Source organism: Oryctolagus cuniculus, chromosome 4, assembly GCF_964237555.1.
Source record: "Oryctolagus cuniculus chromosome 4, mOryCun1.1, whole genome shotgun sequence".
Taxonomy (NCBI): Eukaryota; Metazoa; Chordata; class Mammalia; order Lagomorpha; family Leporidae; genus Oryctolagus; species Oryctolagus cuniculus.
In genome coordinates, this window is record NC_091435.1 from 144,633,989 (window position 1) to 144,649,696 (window position 15,708).

The 15,708-nt window shown below is 53.3% G+C and overlaps 1 protein-coding gene across 5 annotated transcripts in view; it reads right to left on the reverse strand.

The window, feature by feature from the left end:
- The window catches only part of IL20RB (interleukin 20 receptor subunit beta), a 52,021-nt gene that overhangs the window by 24,822 nt on the left and 11,491 nt on the right, over positions 1-15,708 (reverse strand). For all 5 annotated transcript variants that reach the window (XM_070072778.1, XM_070072776.1, XM_017346798.3 and 2 more), the window contains 5 exons: positions 12,931-13,057; positions 11,001-11,191; positions 5,802-5,926; positions 3,740-3,890; positions 1,775-1,917 (listed from right to left, as the gene is read on the reverse strand). In XM_070072778.1, coding sequence (XP_069928879.1) covers positions 1,775-1,917; positions 3,740-3,890; positions 5,802-5,926; positions 11,001-11,191; positions 12,931-13,004 — 684 coding nt within the window. In that variant the 5' untranslated portion in view covers positions 13,005-13,057. The remainder of the gene's footprint in view (positions 1-1,774; positions 1,918-3,739; positions 3,891-5,801; positions 5,927-11,000; positions 11,192-12,930; positions 13,058-15,708) is intronic.

Genomic DNA, 15,708 nt, shown 5'->3' on the forward strand with positions numbered 1-15,708 from the left:
AAGGGAAAGAATAAAAGAAAGTCACAGAAAAGAAAGGGAGACTCTTCAGCACCAAAGTGCCCATTCATATGAAGCGACTACGGATAAAAGACAGGGAAAACAAATTATATTTTTAACTATACACTGGGTAGAACTGATATAATTTTCCTGGCTTAAATATTGTTGCTTTCGATTCTTGCTTGGTGATACAAACTTTAATGAAAAGAAATTCCTACTAGCGTATTTCAGAATGCAACCACCACCAACTGTGAACTGTGGCAGTGGACGAGAAATGTTTCATCCACACAGAACAATTACACAAACTCAGGAGGGTTTCTTGAAGAATTGTCAAGGGTTTCTAGCTGGTTATTTTTCATGGTTTAATTGGAAAGATGAGCGGATTCTCCAAGGATGGCGAGAAATTGCTTTCTAATAGTTTGGAGGATAATCTAGAGGTAATGCCCATGCTGACAGGCAGCTAGGCTGGGCTGCAGGGGAGACGGTGGGGCAAAGGGAGTTGGGAGACCGTGGTGGTGACACCCAGCTCCAGGACACATGTGGGACGTAATGGGCACTGGTGATCTGTTTCTCACATTACACCGTGGAGAAACACATACAGGCAAAGAATCTGTCTACTTTAAAAGTCGGGGGTAGGGTGGTAGGAGCTGATGCTGTGATGCAGTGAGTTGAGCCGTCGCCTGCCAACACCAGCATCCGATATTAGAGTGCTGGGTTAACTCCCAGCTACTCTGTTTCTGATCCAGCTCCCTGATAATGTGCCTTGGAAAGCAGCGTAAGATGGTCTAATACTTGGGCCCCTGCCACCCCAACATGGGAAACCTGGATGGAGTTCCTGGCTTCAGCCTGGGCCAGCCATGGCTATTGCAGCTATTTGAGGGAGTGAACCAGAAGATGAAAAATCTCTCTCTCTGCCTTTCAAATAAATTAAATTAAAAATTGGGGAGGGGCGTGGTAAAGAAAAATAGAAGCTGAATGCCTCATGGAAAGAAATGCATGTAGGAACGGACACGAAGGGAAAACCAACATAAAGGGAGAAGCAGACACATCCGCACTCACAGTTGGGATTCTGACATCCCTCTCTCAACAATTGATAGAACAGCTACACAATTAATCAATAGGGGAAAAGCTGATCTAAACAACAACATTGTGGGCTGGTGCTGTGGCATAGCTGGTAAAGCTACCGCCTGTAGTGCCAGCATCCCACATGGGTGCCAGTTCAAGTCCCAGCTGCTCCACTTCTGATCTAGCGCTCTGCTATAGCCTAGGAAAGCAGTAGAAGATGGCCCAAATCCTTGGGCCCCTGTACTGGAGTGAGAGACCTGGAAGAAGCTCCTGGCTCCTGGCTTTGGATCAGCCCAGCCCTGGCTGTTGTGGCCTTTTGGGGAGTGAACCAGCAGATGGAAGACCTTTCTCTCCCCTCCCTCCCCTGCCCTGCCTCTGCCTCTCTGTAACTCTTTCAAATAAAAATAAATCTTCAAAAACGAAAAAAGGGCTTGTGGATGAGAGTTTGATCTCTCGCCCTCTCCCACCCACGTGATGCCTTCCAGGGAGTTATGACGCAGCCCTCAGAACCATGAACCATGGTTTATAAGTCACAGGTCTGTGGTCTTCTGTGACAGCAACACAGACAGACTAAGCCAGAAGTGAAGTCCTCCTAGTGGCCTTCTTCCCTGCAAACCACGAGACGTGTGCCCATGCCTAACGAAGGCCCCCAGCACATGTGCTCAGCATCACACACATCACACACACAGCAAGGAAGAGAGACCAGGATTACCAAGGTGTCCGGGAGGACCACCGCAGGGCAGCAGGAATACTGGAGCAGCTGGCCCATTTTCCAGACGGACAGCGGCACCACCGCAAGGATCAGCATGAAGCCCACGAATGCAAACAGGGCGAGCGCCAGCGGGAGAGCCTCTCCTGGGAACACAAGGATACGAGAGGCTCAGGCACCACAGCAAAGAGCAAACTCAGAGCCTGGGCCTCCTGCGGTCTCCTGACGGTGGCTCCGCACTCGGCCTCGGCAGCAGGTGTCAGCATCCGGCGATGTCGAGGTGCACCCGAGTGACTAAAATGACCACCATTAGAACCATCTTTCCAGAATGCAGACGAAGGCATGGTTTCCAGAAGGCCCCGGGGAAGATGCAAATCTTTTTTCCTGGGAAGGGGAGGGGAGGAGCGTCATGTGCTAAGGGACGAGCTGTGTCAGCATGTACCTTGGCACCACAGCCAGGAGGAAGGCGGAGTGCCAGGCCCCGGGCAGGATGAGGGGGAGGGCTGGAAGGGAACAGCCCAGAACGGAGCTGGGTGGGAACCGAAAACAAAGTGTGTCTCACAGTGTGCTCCTGGCGGGTTCCTGTTGCAGAGGAAAACAGCAAGTTCAGAAAACAGTCACACAGCCAGAACTCTGCTAGGCCTGCTAAGTTGACCTGGAGGCTGTGTCCCTCCCCACGCTGCGGGCAGCCCTGCTTATACAGGAGAGGAGTCTGCTAAGAACGGCTCCGTGGCTTACCCCAGCTCACGCGTGGGCCGTTGTATGGAATAAATGGGACAGGGCTGGGTCTGACCATCTGGAGACGCAGAAGAGGTTATTTCTCCAACTCTTTGTCCTGTGTAACCTTGAGCAACCCCTGGAGCCTCTCCGGGCCAGCTGCTGCCCGCAGTAGAAAGGGCAGCTCAGCCACAGAGGCTATGGAGAGGCCGCCAGAGACCCACAGGTGGCTGGGAGCACTGGGAGTGTTTCCTTGCTTTTGGAAACTGTTTGGGCCATCCCCATCAGGAGATACACCCAAGTTCATAGCCTTCCATCCACTCCTGCCATTTTCATTCCAAGGAAGGCAGATCAGTTCACGGCAACATCCAGACTGGAGGGACAGCCCCAGAACCCACCTCGCCCTCTGCCCGAGGCAGCACAGCCACGTCCCACACCCCGGGCTGCTCTGAGACACACTCTTCATGGGGCACATCACCAAGGGAAGCTCCCTCCCTTGTTCCCTTGTTCATTGTCTGTCCTCACAACCAGAGGGTAGGCTCCATAAGGGGAGGGGCTTTCTGCCTTATCCAGGGCACAGACCAGGACCTGGCACACAGCCCATGCTCAGTAAGCATTCATCCAATGAAAGCATGAGCATCACCTTCAAAAGCAAACAGAGATGATTTAAATATCGAAAAACGGGATCATTAAAGAGTGCATGAACTATCAGTAAGGTCGATTAGCAACTCAGCTATTAAAATGAGAATTCGAACATACACAAACTTGTTTACTGCAGCATGGTTTACAGTGGCGAAGACTGGAAAGCTCAGACTACACTTATCACAGGGCGAGGTTGCATCCGCACATCTCGGCACACCCGGACGTGGACTTGTCATGCACGTTGGTAAAGTGAGAAGGATCCGTATGTCCGGAATGAGAAGATGCTCACCTCATGCAAGCCAGGGAGAATGAGCCGGGCCCAGCACGGGGGAAGCGTGCAGTCCCATCTGTGTGCCAGAGCACTGTTGTCACCCAGACGACAGCCAGATTACATGCCAAGCTTGCAGAGGAAAGCGCCTGGGGTGCGTGTGGGGTGGGGGAGGGGAAAGGAACATTTGCCTCTTACTTTATATAGATCTATGTTGATTGGATTTCAAACATGCTTGAGTGACTGATTTTAAAAGCAATGCAAAGTGATGCAGGCATCTGCGCATGCGCCAGGGACTCGCCTGGGCACCTGGCTCCAGGGTCCTGGCCGGCCGTCCTTACCTCGCACCTCGACGCATTCTGGCTGGCTGAAGGCGCTGTGCCTCTGGATGGCCTTCACAAATGTCTGCGCCTTCACACAGTACGCGGCCCCAGGCTCCATGGTGGCCAGGTGCACCGGGACACCCTCATTCCGGAGCACTTTGAGGTGTTCCTTTGGGAGACGGGGAAACACAGAGACCCTCACGGACGAGAAGAGCCAGGGAGGGATGCTCTCTTTCTCACCCGTGCGTGCACACATTCAGTCACTCATTCTTATCCACCAAGTACCTGCTCTGTGCCAGCTACCACACCAGGCACAAGGACACAGCACTGAATACGACAGACAAAGTCCCTGCTCCCACAGAGCTTACGTCAAGGGAGACAGAAAATACAAACACGTGTCAGGTACATAAGGGCTGTGAACAACACGGGGGCGAGGAGGAGGCGAGCGATGAGGAGGTGCTGTCATAAACGGCAGTTAAGGAGGGCCTCTCTGGTAAGCATCGGGACACAGCCTGATGTTGGCCATCTCACCGAGCAGTGGCTTGGGGTGGCCTCTCCCACCAGGGGCATCAGTGCGCAGGAGCGGTGGAGCTAGCAGGCAGTGCCCCCTCTCCCTTGTCTGTCCACCTCCCTGTCTGTCGGTCCATCTGTCCGCCTCTCCCCCTCCACCGGCTTCCCCAAGGCCTGTGCTCTGCATCTGAGCCTGTGGAGGCTTGTCTGGGCCGAGCCCATATGACTCAGGGTGCACGCTCCTTTCTTACCACCTGCGCTGCCAGTTACCAAGGGTGGGGAGTGGGCTGCACCCCAAAATTCTGAGGGAGTGGCATGCTGCTCCTGCCCTGGCCCTGACCAGCCCTCCTCAGGCCCCTCTGCCTAGCTGGCAATGCCACGTCCCCCACAGGGGTAAACACTGGTTCCCAGTGGGACCTCCTGCCCTGCCAGCCCCCTGCTGAGCAGGTGGTGAGTGTGTCCAGTCTTCCAGATACTGCTATGAGGTCAGGGGCCAGCTGGCCCCTGGTAACCCCTAGGCCTGATCAAATGAGCAAGACCAAACGGATTCCTCTCTTAAGGATTTGGTCTTGGGAAACGGAATACCTGGAGCAAGAAGTGGGACAAAGAGGAGAGGACAGAGCAAGGGGAGCCAAGGCTAGGAGGCCTTGAGGGGCTGGGACAGCCATAGGCTTGTGTAGGAGGGAGGGAGGAGGGACCAGGGAATAAGCTGGGGAGAGGCCACAGAACGAGGGCAACCGGGAGACCCACCAGGGGGAAGCAAGGCCTCCACAGGTGATGAGGCTAGGCTGCACCTGAGCCAGCTCTGTTCACAGCTTCTGTAAGAGCCCCTTATCAACAGGCACCACATTAGTCCTTAGGAGAAAGCCTTGTCTTCCCTTGTGCCTCTAGACCTTGCCACCACATCAACTTGGACCGGAGCTTCACTGGTCTGGACTGTCCCTAGTGCTTGCTGGAGCTCCACCCCTCCTGCCGCTGCTGCTTGGTGGACCCTGCCCCGAGCGAGCTGGGCTCCCACTCACCCGACGCTGCAGCCGCCTTCCCACGGGGAGGGCAGCACCCGACCCGTGCAGGCACTCTGCGTGGCCCACCCATTCAGAATCAGATGGGCTTATTCATAAGCCAGCCCTTGGCTCCCTGCCCACTTCTGCAGCCTGCCAAGGTACACACCCTGGAGAGGCTCGCACCAGCCTCATACTTTTGCAATCATCAGTTGATCAGAAACACCCCGGGCTGCTGCTCCTAAGCACCTGGGGGTGGGGAGAGGGGAATGCATTGAAAAAGTGTCATAGATGCAATTAGGTTAGAGCTTAGGGCGAGGAGGCAGCTCCCATGCTTTAGCAGATCTGGCCTGAAAAGGCTCCCAGTGAAGGCCTGGGATGGGCCCAGGCAGCTCTCTGCAGGCAAGACTGATGGGGGCGGGGTGTCAGCCTCCTCTCATCCCTGCTTCCCCACCCTGGACTGCTGCCCCTCAGGCCACCCGCCTCCGCGGAGCCATACAGGCGCTGCTTTCCTGCTCACCCTCAGAGACCTGTGCCTCCTTCCTCCAGGCCACGGTGGCGAGTCTCACCTTGGCGCCAGGCTCCCTCCTCCAGTAGGCCACGAGGAACTCAAAGTGCGGCCCCAGGTCTTCCAGCTCGATCACCAGGTGAAAGCCATCCTTGGAGATCGCCACCACAGGGGGCGTGAGGACCGCTGTTGGCAAGACAGAGAGGATTAAAGCCAGCCCCAGACGGGACTGGCTTCCCAGGCCCATGTCATGGGGGACACATGCCAGCCCCTGTGCGGATGGGAGGGGTCAGCTGCACCTGGAACCTGTCCACAAATACTCTCCTGTACTCAGCAAGTGCTCACTAAATGCTTTCCAAACAATGAATGATTGAAAAAGCAAAGACTGGCCGGCGCCGCAGCTCACTAGGCTAATCCTCTGCGAGTGGTGCCAGCACCCCGGGTTCTAGTCCCGGTTAGGGTGCCGGAGTCTGTCCCGGTTGCCCCTCTTCCAGTCCAGCTCTCTGCTGTGGCCTGGGAGTGCAGTGGAGGATGGCCCAAGTGCTTGGGCCCTGCACCCGCATGGGAGACCAGGAGAAGCACCTGGCTCCTGGCTTCGGATCGGCGCAGCGCGCCTGCCATAGCGGCCATTTGGGGGGTGAACCAACGGAAGGAAGACCTTTCTCTCTGTCTGTCTGTCTCTCTCTCTCTCTCTCACTGTCTAACTCTGTCAAAAAAGAAAGAAAGAAAGAAAGAAAGAAAGAAAGAAAGAAAGAAAGAAAGAAAGAAAGAAAAAAGAAAAAGCAAAAACTACAATTACCTTTTTATTTATTTATTTTTCTACCCCTTCACTACAATCGAGTCCTCTGTTGCTTCTCCGGGAGGCACCGATTCTCAGGAAATGTGATGAAATACTCTTGTCAATGTTCTCTTTCCCTTTTACAAGGTTGTGGTCCATGTTCCTTCCCCTACCTCTCCGTCTTAGCAGAAATTGCTCCTCTCTTGGCTCATCTAAGCGAGCAGATGCTGTTTGCTAGTGCTGCCAAACGCCTGCGTGGGTGCGGATCTACGCTGAACACTCAGGCCTGTCCCGGCCCCGCAGGCGTGAGCTTCCCGAGAGCTCCGAGATGAGAGGCAGGGACTTGCATGTCGTACATCAGCAAGGCAGCCGCCTGCTCACGGCTTCGCCACGGTGCTCTGAGTTAGGGGTTCCTCTAACCTGACTGAGGCCTACTGACAAGTCAGAGGCCTTTTGCCCAGTCCAATAATCAACTCCAGAAACTCCAGCGTGCACACAAACGCCGCCTTTAATGCTGCCAGGCCCCAAACAGGGAGGCCAGCAGCCCCTGTGGATGCTTCCCCAACGGTAGGCCAACGACAGAAGGGCCTGCTCGGGCAGTCTCGGTTCCCTGCCACTGCTGATGGAGCCACGCCTGCGTCTGAGAGCCAGACGCCGCAGGACCAGAAGGGCCACCCTGGCTGTTGGCCTTGGTTGGGGAGCGGGGTCAGGAGCGCTCTGGGCTACAGCCTCCCGCGTCGGGGTCAGTGGACATTCAGCAGAAAGGCTGTTCCTGGAGGGAATGCTCAAAGCGTTTCCCCTCACCTACCCCTTCGGGGAAAATGGATGGCCGGGCATGGGAGGGCTGCCTGGCTAGGGGATGGGCCTTAGGGAGTCACACAGTGCCGAGCTCCGTGCCACCGCACAGCGCCACCTGCACTGCCTCGCAGACCCCTCCAGAAGGAAAGGAGGCTTCACCTGCTCCACTTGCAACTCGTGATTGATGGAGGCCTCTGGTCTCCATCTTTACTGAGAATCGAATTGGAGAAAACGCCCCAAAGTTCCCCTTCAGAGGGAAAAATCTGACAGTGTTGGGGCAGGAACCTCTCTCACTGCACTTGGTATACTCGGCTCACTTAATCCACCTAGGAAGCTGGAGAAGGCAAATGCTATCACTGGTGAACAGAGGTGGAGTCATACAGCCAGCAGCCAGAACGTGCGCCCATGTCTTTCTACACTTCCAGCCGCTCTTGTGTGGGGTGTTAGAGGATCTCAACCCTGGCTGTATGTGGGAACAGCCTGGCGAGAATTGGAAACTCCCAACGGACAGGCCACAAAGGATCCCTTAAGCCAGGCCCCTGGGGACGTGCCCTGGGCGTGAGTGGTTCCGAAGCTCTCCTGAGACCAGATCATGCCCTCGAGGGTAAGAACCTCTGCTCCTGGGAGCAGGCATTCCATATGGGTGCTGTGGGTTCAGCTGCTGCTTCCCATAGCCACTTTCCATTTCAGAGTGCCAGTTCAAGTTCTGGCTGCTCCACTTTTTTTTTTTTTTTTTAAGAATTACTTATTTATTTGAAAGTCAGTATTACAGACAGAGGGAGAGAGACAAAAAGAGAGCTATCTTCCATCCACTGGTTCACTCCTCAAATGGATACAAAGGCCAGGGCTGGGCCAAGCTGAAGCCAGGAGCTTCTTCCAGGTTTCCCATGTGGGTGCAGGGGCCCAAGCACTTGGGCCATCTTCTGCTGCCTTTTCCAGGCCATTAACAGGGAGCTGGACCAGAAGTGGAGCAGCCAGGTCTCGAACTGGCACCCATATGGAATACTGGCATTGCAGGCAGAGGCGTTACCCACTATACCACAACACCAGACCCCTGAGGCTGCTCCACTTTCAATCCAGCTTCCTGCTAATGTGCCTGGGAAAGCAGTGGAAAATGGTCTGAGTGCTTGGGCTTCTGCCACCCACATGGAAGACCTGAGTTCCTGGCTCCTGTCTTCGCCTAGCCCAGCCCTGGCTGTTGTGGCCATGTGGGGAGTGAATCAGCACATGGAAAGCCTCTCTCACTTGCTTGCACTTTCTTTCTCTCTCACTCCGCCTTTCAAATAATAAATAAACCTTAAAAAAAAATCTTTGCTCTCAACAAGACTTCCCTTTAAGCGTGGGAGAGGTTTTTAAAGAGAGCCTTAAAATGAGATTTTTCCCATGTCCGGGGAGAAGTTGGAGTGGCTTTTCTCAGATGGAAAAGGACAGACTAAGCCTTTAAGAGACCAGCCGGCCATGCAAGCCAGTTGCTAACGCCACCCACACAGGGTCACACGGGAACACACGTTCCCCCTTCTGAGACAGGTGCAGACCCCCTGTCGGCAGCTCCCCCTGCAGCGAGAGCTTTCCCTGTTGATGCCAGTCTCCTTAGGCATGGGTTACTCCTGCTCACCCCCATCCAGGAGTTTTGTAGGCACTCCCTTCTCTCCTTCGGACCCAGGCCTGCCTTCCAGCAACAGCAGCCAGCACCTAGCCATGGTCTTGGCTGGAGCCCTGAGCTCCCCGCAGCCAGAGGGAGGTGATTCTGGCTGTGAGTGGACACTCAGGCAGAGGCAGCGCTGCAGTGCCCTCCAGCGTCCCGTAGCCTCGAACAGTGCCTGGCGCTGGGCCCCTGCCACTTCCTGGGACCCAGGAAGGAGGGGTGGGAGGAGAAGTCACCTGCTCCAGCAGCAGTTCCACTGGGCTCCCATTCCACAGTCCCATTCCCGCTCCTTCCCGCCTCTGCCCTCTGGCTCGCCATTGGGCATCCCGAGGGCAACAACACCACCACCAAGAATTCCTACAGGAAGCTGAGCGCCATGACAGCACGGTGCTGCCCCAAGCATCACACCCCACAACCACCCAGCCATGCAAACTGCTTGGCCTCCTCCGGGCGAGGAGGCAGGGGCCCAGCTGCCGAGGGCCGTGCTGGGATTTGCACCACACCTGTCTGACCCCACAGGACCAACGTCTCCTTCAAACCATCTTCACCTTCCTCAGCCCCTTCTAGCTCGGGCTTCCCCAGCATCTAATTCTTCCTGATGTCGGCCCAACCCCATCCACTCCTTAGTGGCCCCTGACTCACCTGCACTGCAGCTGCTGCCTCGGTTTCCTCTGCCCTTGCACGGGGAGCATCTTCTGCCACACAGAGCAAACAGAAGGCTCGGGAGCCCTCCCTTGCCTTTCCTGCTGCTCCGTACTGGCTACATTCTTGCCCCCATCGCTGGCACAGGAGGAGCTGCCTTGCCCCTCCCCACCTCCCTCACCCCTCCACCCTGCACCACTGTCGCCACCTCCATTCTCAAGGGCACATCAGGAGGCCCTCCCTGGCCCTCTCTCTGCCCAGCCACTCGCTGGCGCCCCTCCTTGCCTCTCTCTACATCTTAAACCCTGAGTTTCACAGGATCCTGTCTTGGGCTCGCTTTGTCCCCCAGATTTTGCCCCTGGACAGTGACACTCTCTGCCAAGCCCTTGGCTACTCACTCCATGTTGTGTAGCCGGCTTTGACCTTCCTGAGCCCCAGGATCCGATTTCCAGGTGGCTGTCAGACACCCGTGGTGTGACAGCATGGAGCACAGTCAGTCTCACGGAGCACACAGCCAGGTGTCCCCCTCCCTCCAGGACAGCCGCTCCTCCCGGGTTCCCTGCGTTCATCACCACCTTTTGCTGCTCTGTCCTCCGTAACTGGTCCCGAAGTTCTGTCCTTTCTACCTCAATCCTCCTCCCCTCCACACCCCTTCAGCCCTCAAGGGATCGGGACCCACCCTGACTCCCCCTTCCGTTGCCCTGCAGGCCTTGCCTCCCCAGCTCACGTGCCACAGAGCAGCCAGAGTGCGTGCTCTCTAACAGCCCAGGCCCAGCCCCTCTCCTACATGGCTGTCCTCTGCTGAGATGCTCAGGTTTCCTTCTCTGTGTGAGCGGCTGCTTCCTACCCCTTGGCCACCCAGCACGCATCACCGTGTGCGCCCTGGCCGTTGCTTGCACTCAGCCAAGTCTGGCCAACTCTCTGCCTTCTATGTCACCTCTTTCCCAGCCTTTTTCCAGGTACTATTGCAGTAGAAAAGTCATTTGTTTCACAGTCATGGTAGAAGAGCAATGTTTCTGGTGGCTCTGTGAAGTGTGTACACACATCTCCACCGGGAAGCTGCTCACACAGCCGGTTCCGTGGGGGTGATGAGGTACAGGTGGGAGGCAGTGTGAGATTTATGAAGCCTGGGGAGAAAGAAGCAGAACAGCTTTCCTTCCAGGTGCAAAGTGGCAGCCTCCCTGCTGCCTGCAGGCCCTGACAGACACGGTCAGGAACGGCTTCCGGAACAAAAGGGTGCGAGAGACAGCATGTGGGGAAAGACTCACAATTTCCACAATGCGCCAGTACGAGTTGTTTGGGTTCACAACATTCTAGCTTTGCGAGACTATGTTAATGCTGCAGAAAGGCCTAAGGGAGAGCTGTTGGGGTGAAGGTGGGGTAGAGCGGGGCCTTACTTGAGTTTCGATTGAAGGGCTGCTTCAGGGTGCTCCAGGCTGAGGTCCGTGAGCCCAGCGTGGCCCTGACACGGAGGTTGTACGGCACTGTGGCGGTGATGTCGTCGCTCACGTCGCACTGAGGCCTTTCAGTGAGCGAGCACAAGCTGCTGGGGATCCACACGTGGCTCCTGTACAGGCTCTCGTACTCCCTGCGCAAGGAGAGGAGGGCACAGTGTCACAGCAGCCACTTGGACCCCAGCTCAGTGATACTTGCAGGGAATTACCATCATTCCCCTGCTTTGTATCAGCCAGCAAAATAAGCCATTACTCCATGCCTCAGTTCTTCCACTCTTCCTCCTCACCAACCATGCATTCTCCATTGTCGCCAGACAAGAGAAAGCACAGGCATGACCCCAGTCTGTCCAGGTCCATAGTCACTACCTTAATCTCAGCCACTGTCATCCCATGCTTTGTTGTGGGCTCCAGCTTCCACACTGGCCATTCTTCAGACCATTCATAGTCAGCAGACCATGACATTTCTCTCCTTAGTCACTTCCTGTAGCCCTTTAATGGAATCCAGACTCTTCCAATGGCCTACGGGACTCTGCCGCACCCTGCCTGTAAGCATGATGCTCTTCCCCACACGGTCAGCTCTTTCTGCCTTAGGACCTTTGACCAGATAGCTGTTCTGCTGCTGTTGTTCAGTGCCTGCTCTTGTTGTCCTAGAGCTGTGATGTAAACATCACCTCTTCAGAGAGGCCTTCCTGACCACTGTAAAGGAGCTGCTGAGACGCCAGCTCTCTGCTGTGGCCCGGGAGTGCAGTGGGGGATGGCCCAAGTGCTTGGGCCCTGCACCCCATGGGAGACCAGGAGGAAGAACCTGGCTCCTGCCTTCGGATCAGCGCGGTGCGCCAGCTGTAGCGCGGCGGCCGCGGCGGCCATTGGAGTGTGAACCAACGGCAAAAGGAAGACCTTTCTCTCTGTCTCTCTCACTGTCCACTCTGCCTGTCAAAAAAAAAAAAAAAAAAAAAAAGGAGCTGCTGAGTCAACTCTATCTCATCAGCCTTTCAGCTCTGTCCTAGCACTGATCAGTATCGGAAATGGCCTAGAGCACTATTGCCCAACAGAACTTTCTCTGATGATGGAAAAGTTCCACTTCCATGTCATGATCTGCTGATTTATGTTTTGACTTAAGGCTTATGTTTTTCAATATGGTATCCACTAGCTACATATGGCTACGGAACACCTTAAATGTAGCTAGTGTGACTAAGGAAGTAATTGCTTTTAACTGATTTAACTTTTTATAGCCACAAAGGCCACAGATGCCACGCAGACCTAGGGGACTTCCTGTCTAAAGCCTCCTCCATATGTAAGCTTCCTATATCCAGGTGTCAGCTGTAGTCCTGAGCCTAGAAGAGGGTCCACACATACCGGTGCTCAGTTTGTATTCATTGGTAATGAAATAAATTGTGCACCTTGTGTCCTTGTCACTCCTCAACAGCTGCAAGCACCTAAATACCTAGAGAAGAGGAGAGCCTGCTTGCCCCAAGGCCAGCTGACCCATGGTGTCACAGTTTGTTTTGGCTCTCAGGTATAAGATCATAGTCCACGAAACTAAGGTCTCTCCCAGCCCCCAGATGATTTGAGTCTCTGCTTATCCATCTCAGTTCAGAGTCAAACTCATTGGACAGTGGCTCACTGTTGAAAACTTATACCAAAATGTGTCTAAACTATTTGTGGTCCCAGAGAGATCACTGTCAAATCCAAAAGAAAATGTCCCTTATTTCTTCAACTCTCCCAAAGCCCCTGCAGCCAGAGGCCCCAGGACACTGGAGATGACCTACTCACGGGCTCAGAAAGCCTCGTTCAGCTGAGAAGGAAGAGTTGGGCCTCCAAGAACCCGTTGCTGATGAAGGGAGAAGAGCTACTTTAAAAACAGAGCACTCACCCCTGGTACTGGACAGAATAGTACACTGTTTCTCCAGGCAAGGCCACTGGGCTCCACACCAAGAGATGCTTCATGTTGGCTGAGTGTACTGAGAGGTTCGAAGGGGCAGGCAGAATGGCCACTCCATCTGGGATCAAGGTAGACAGACAGAATGACAAGAGGGCTCACAGTGGGCATGCCCCAGCTTCAGAGTATGTCTGGTGCAAGTCTTCCGGTGTTTATGAGTCAGATACAACTCCTGCTTCCTTCTTGTGTTCAGGCTAAGTTCTTACTATCATCATTAAAATTCCAACTTAGGTGATAAAATCGCAAGTTAATAGTAATAATAACAATAGTTAACATTGTGCAAGTCCTTACCACATCCTCTCTAGACCATGTGTAAGATTGCTACATGATTATTTCACATAATCCTCATGACCATATTGATAAGAAGGACCACTAGTGTCTCCATTGCACAAAGGAGGAAACAGAAGCACATTTCTTTGACTCTTATGTCAGACTGACCTGGATCCTGGCCTTGACTCTGTCACTTACTAGTTGACTTTAGGCAAATTGATAAACCCAGGCCTCCCTCCCCTATATGGCAAACCCATGCAGATTCCTGCTGGCTTCAACTTAAATCCCTCTCCTGCTGCTGCCACCTTTTGGTACCAAAGTACATCCCTTGATGTCACCCAACAAGGCCAAGTGGGGCATCAGCTGCCTGCTGGGAAGTGCAGACTCAGGTCTGAATGGAGGGAGTGCAGCCTAGAGGGGCACCAGACCAACTGGGAGACCCCACTCCAGGAAAACTGCAGGGCCCTATTTTAGGCCAGCCTGGGACACCGGCATCTGCTCACAGAGGTGTGGGCACACAGTTGGCCAACAATTCATGTGGAAGAGAGGAGGCTTGCAAACTGAACTTGCACTCATAAGGACTTCAGGAAGCCCAAAGCTGATCCTCACAGGTAACCCCTGGGTGCAGTCCAGACCTATGTGATGGGATTCTCTTCCCTCCTTCACATGCTTCTTTTAACACCAACACCTGCCTCCCTTTGCTGTTGCAGTCAGAGTGATAACATCAACAGTGTAGCATGGGGGTGGGGCTGGGGCCCTCACCCGAGACTTTTCATCTCTGTGCCTGTCTCCATATTGACACCTGCTGTTTGTTACCAAGTCCTGTGACCACAAGGGGATAGAGGTTGCTGGGAACACCTTGTTTGGTTCCCCCTGCCTCTCCTCAAATGTGGGACCCTGAAGATGCACCTCCACCTCACCTTCAGACCCAGGGTTGGCCCTGGGAGGAGACACCTGGAACATCCATAAGGGAAGCCTCCTGACCTCCCCAGCCCTAACTGAAATCACCAAAGGAATGGAAAGGAAAAGAGCAGGCTGGGGTCAGGCGACGTGCAATGTTGGGGCATTGTCCTCTCTGGCAGTCTTCCTCTGGTAAAGTAAGAAACAATTAAAACAAGAAACTCCATTTGGAGATTATAAAGCTATATAAACATATAAAGTTGTATTTTATGTAATTGACTTAATGATAAAATTATATATCACGATAGTGTGTTAATGAAAATAACTGTATTGTATAATTTGAAAACTCTTCTTTTTTTTTCTTTCTTTCTTTCTTTTTTTTTTTTTTTTTTGGACAGGCAGAGTTAGACAGTGAGAGAGAGAGAGAAAGGTCTTCCTTTTCCATTGGTTCACCCCCCAGATGGCCACTACAGCCGGCACGCTGCGCTGATCCAAAGCCAGGAGCCAGGTGCTTCCTCCTGGTCTCCCATGCGGGTGCAGGGCCCAAGCACCTGGGCCATCCTCCACTGCCTTCCCGGGCCGTAGCAGAGAGCTGTACTGAAAGAAGAGCAACAGAGACAGAATCCGGCGCCGCAACCGGGACCAGAACCCCGGGGTGCCAGCGCCACAGGCGGAGGACTAGCCAAGTGAACCGTGGCGCCGGCCATAATTTGAAAACTCTAAAACAGGAAGTCTCCAGGCCCATTTGGTTTCACTAGAGAATGTCACCAAGCATTCAAAAAAGAATTAACTCCAACTTTACACACTTCTTGCAAATCACAGAAGAGGAATGGACACTCTCCATCTTACTTCATGAGGCCTGTATTAACCTGATACCAAAATCAGACAAAGGAAATGTACTTAAAAGTTAAAGGAAAAACTACAAGGTGAGTGTTTGCCACAGCAGTTGAGATGCTATTTGGGATGCCCACACCCTATATTGGAGCACCTGGTTCTGATCCCAGGTCTTCAGCTCCTAATACAGCTTCTTACTAAAACATACCCTGGGAGACACCAAGTACTAGGGAGATATGAGTTGAGTTCCTGGCTCCTGGTTTTGCCATGGTCCACCCCTGATTACTGCAGGCATTTGAGAAGTAGGTCATCAGATGAAAGATCTCTCTGTCTGTTTTTCAGCTTTCCAAATAAAATGAAAATAGAAAAAAGAAAAAAACTATAGCCAATATATCTCATGAACTTAGGTGCAAAAAATCTTCAATTACATATTAGTAATCCACATTAATAATTTGTAAAAAGATTATACATCATAACCAAGTGGAATTTGTCCCAGGTATATAAGACTGGCTCGATATTTGAAAATTAATAAATGTAATCCATCATATTGACTACCTAAAGAAGAAAAATCAGAGTAATGATGTCAACTGACATAAAAATGGATCTACAAAATCCAAATCAGCTCATTATTAAAACAAAACAAAAGGCTTCTCTTCAAGTTAGGAACAGCATGGAGTTGTCACCACTTGATAAAGACCATCTACAATA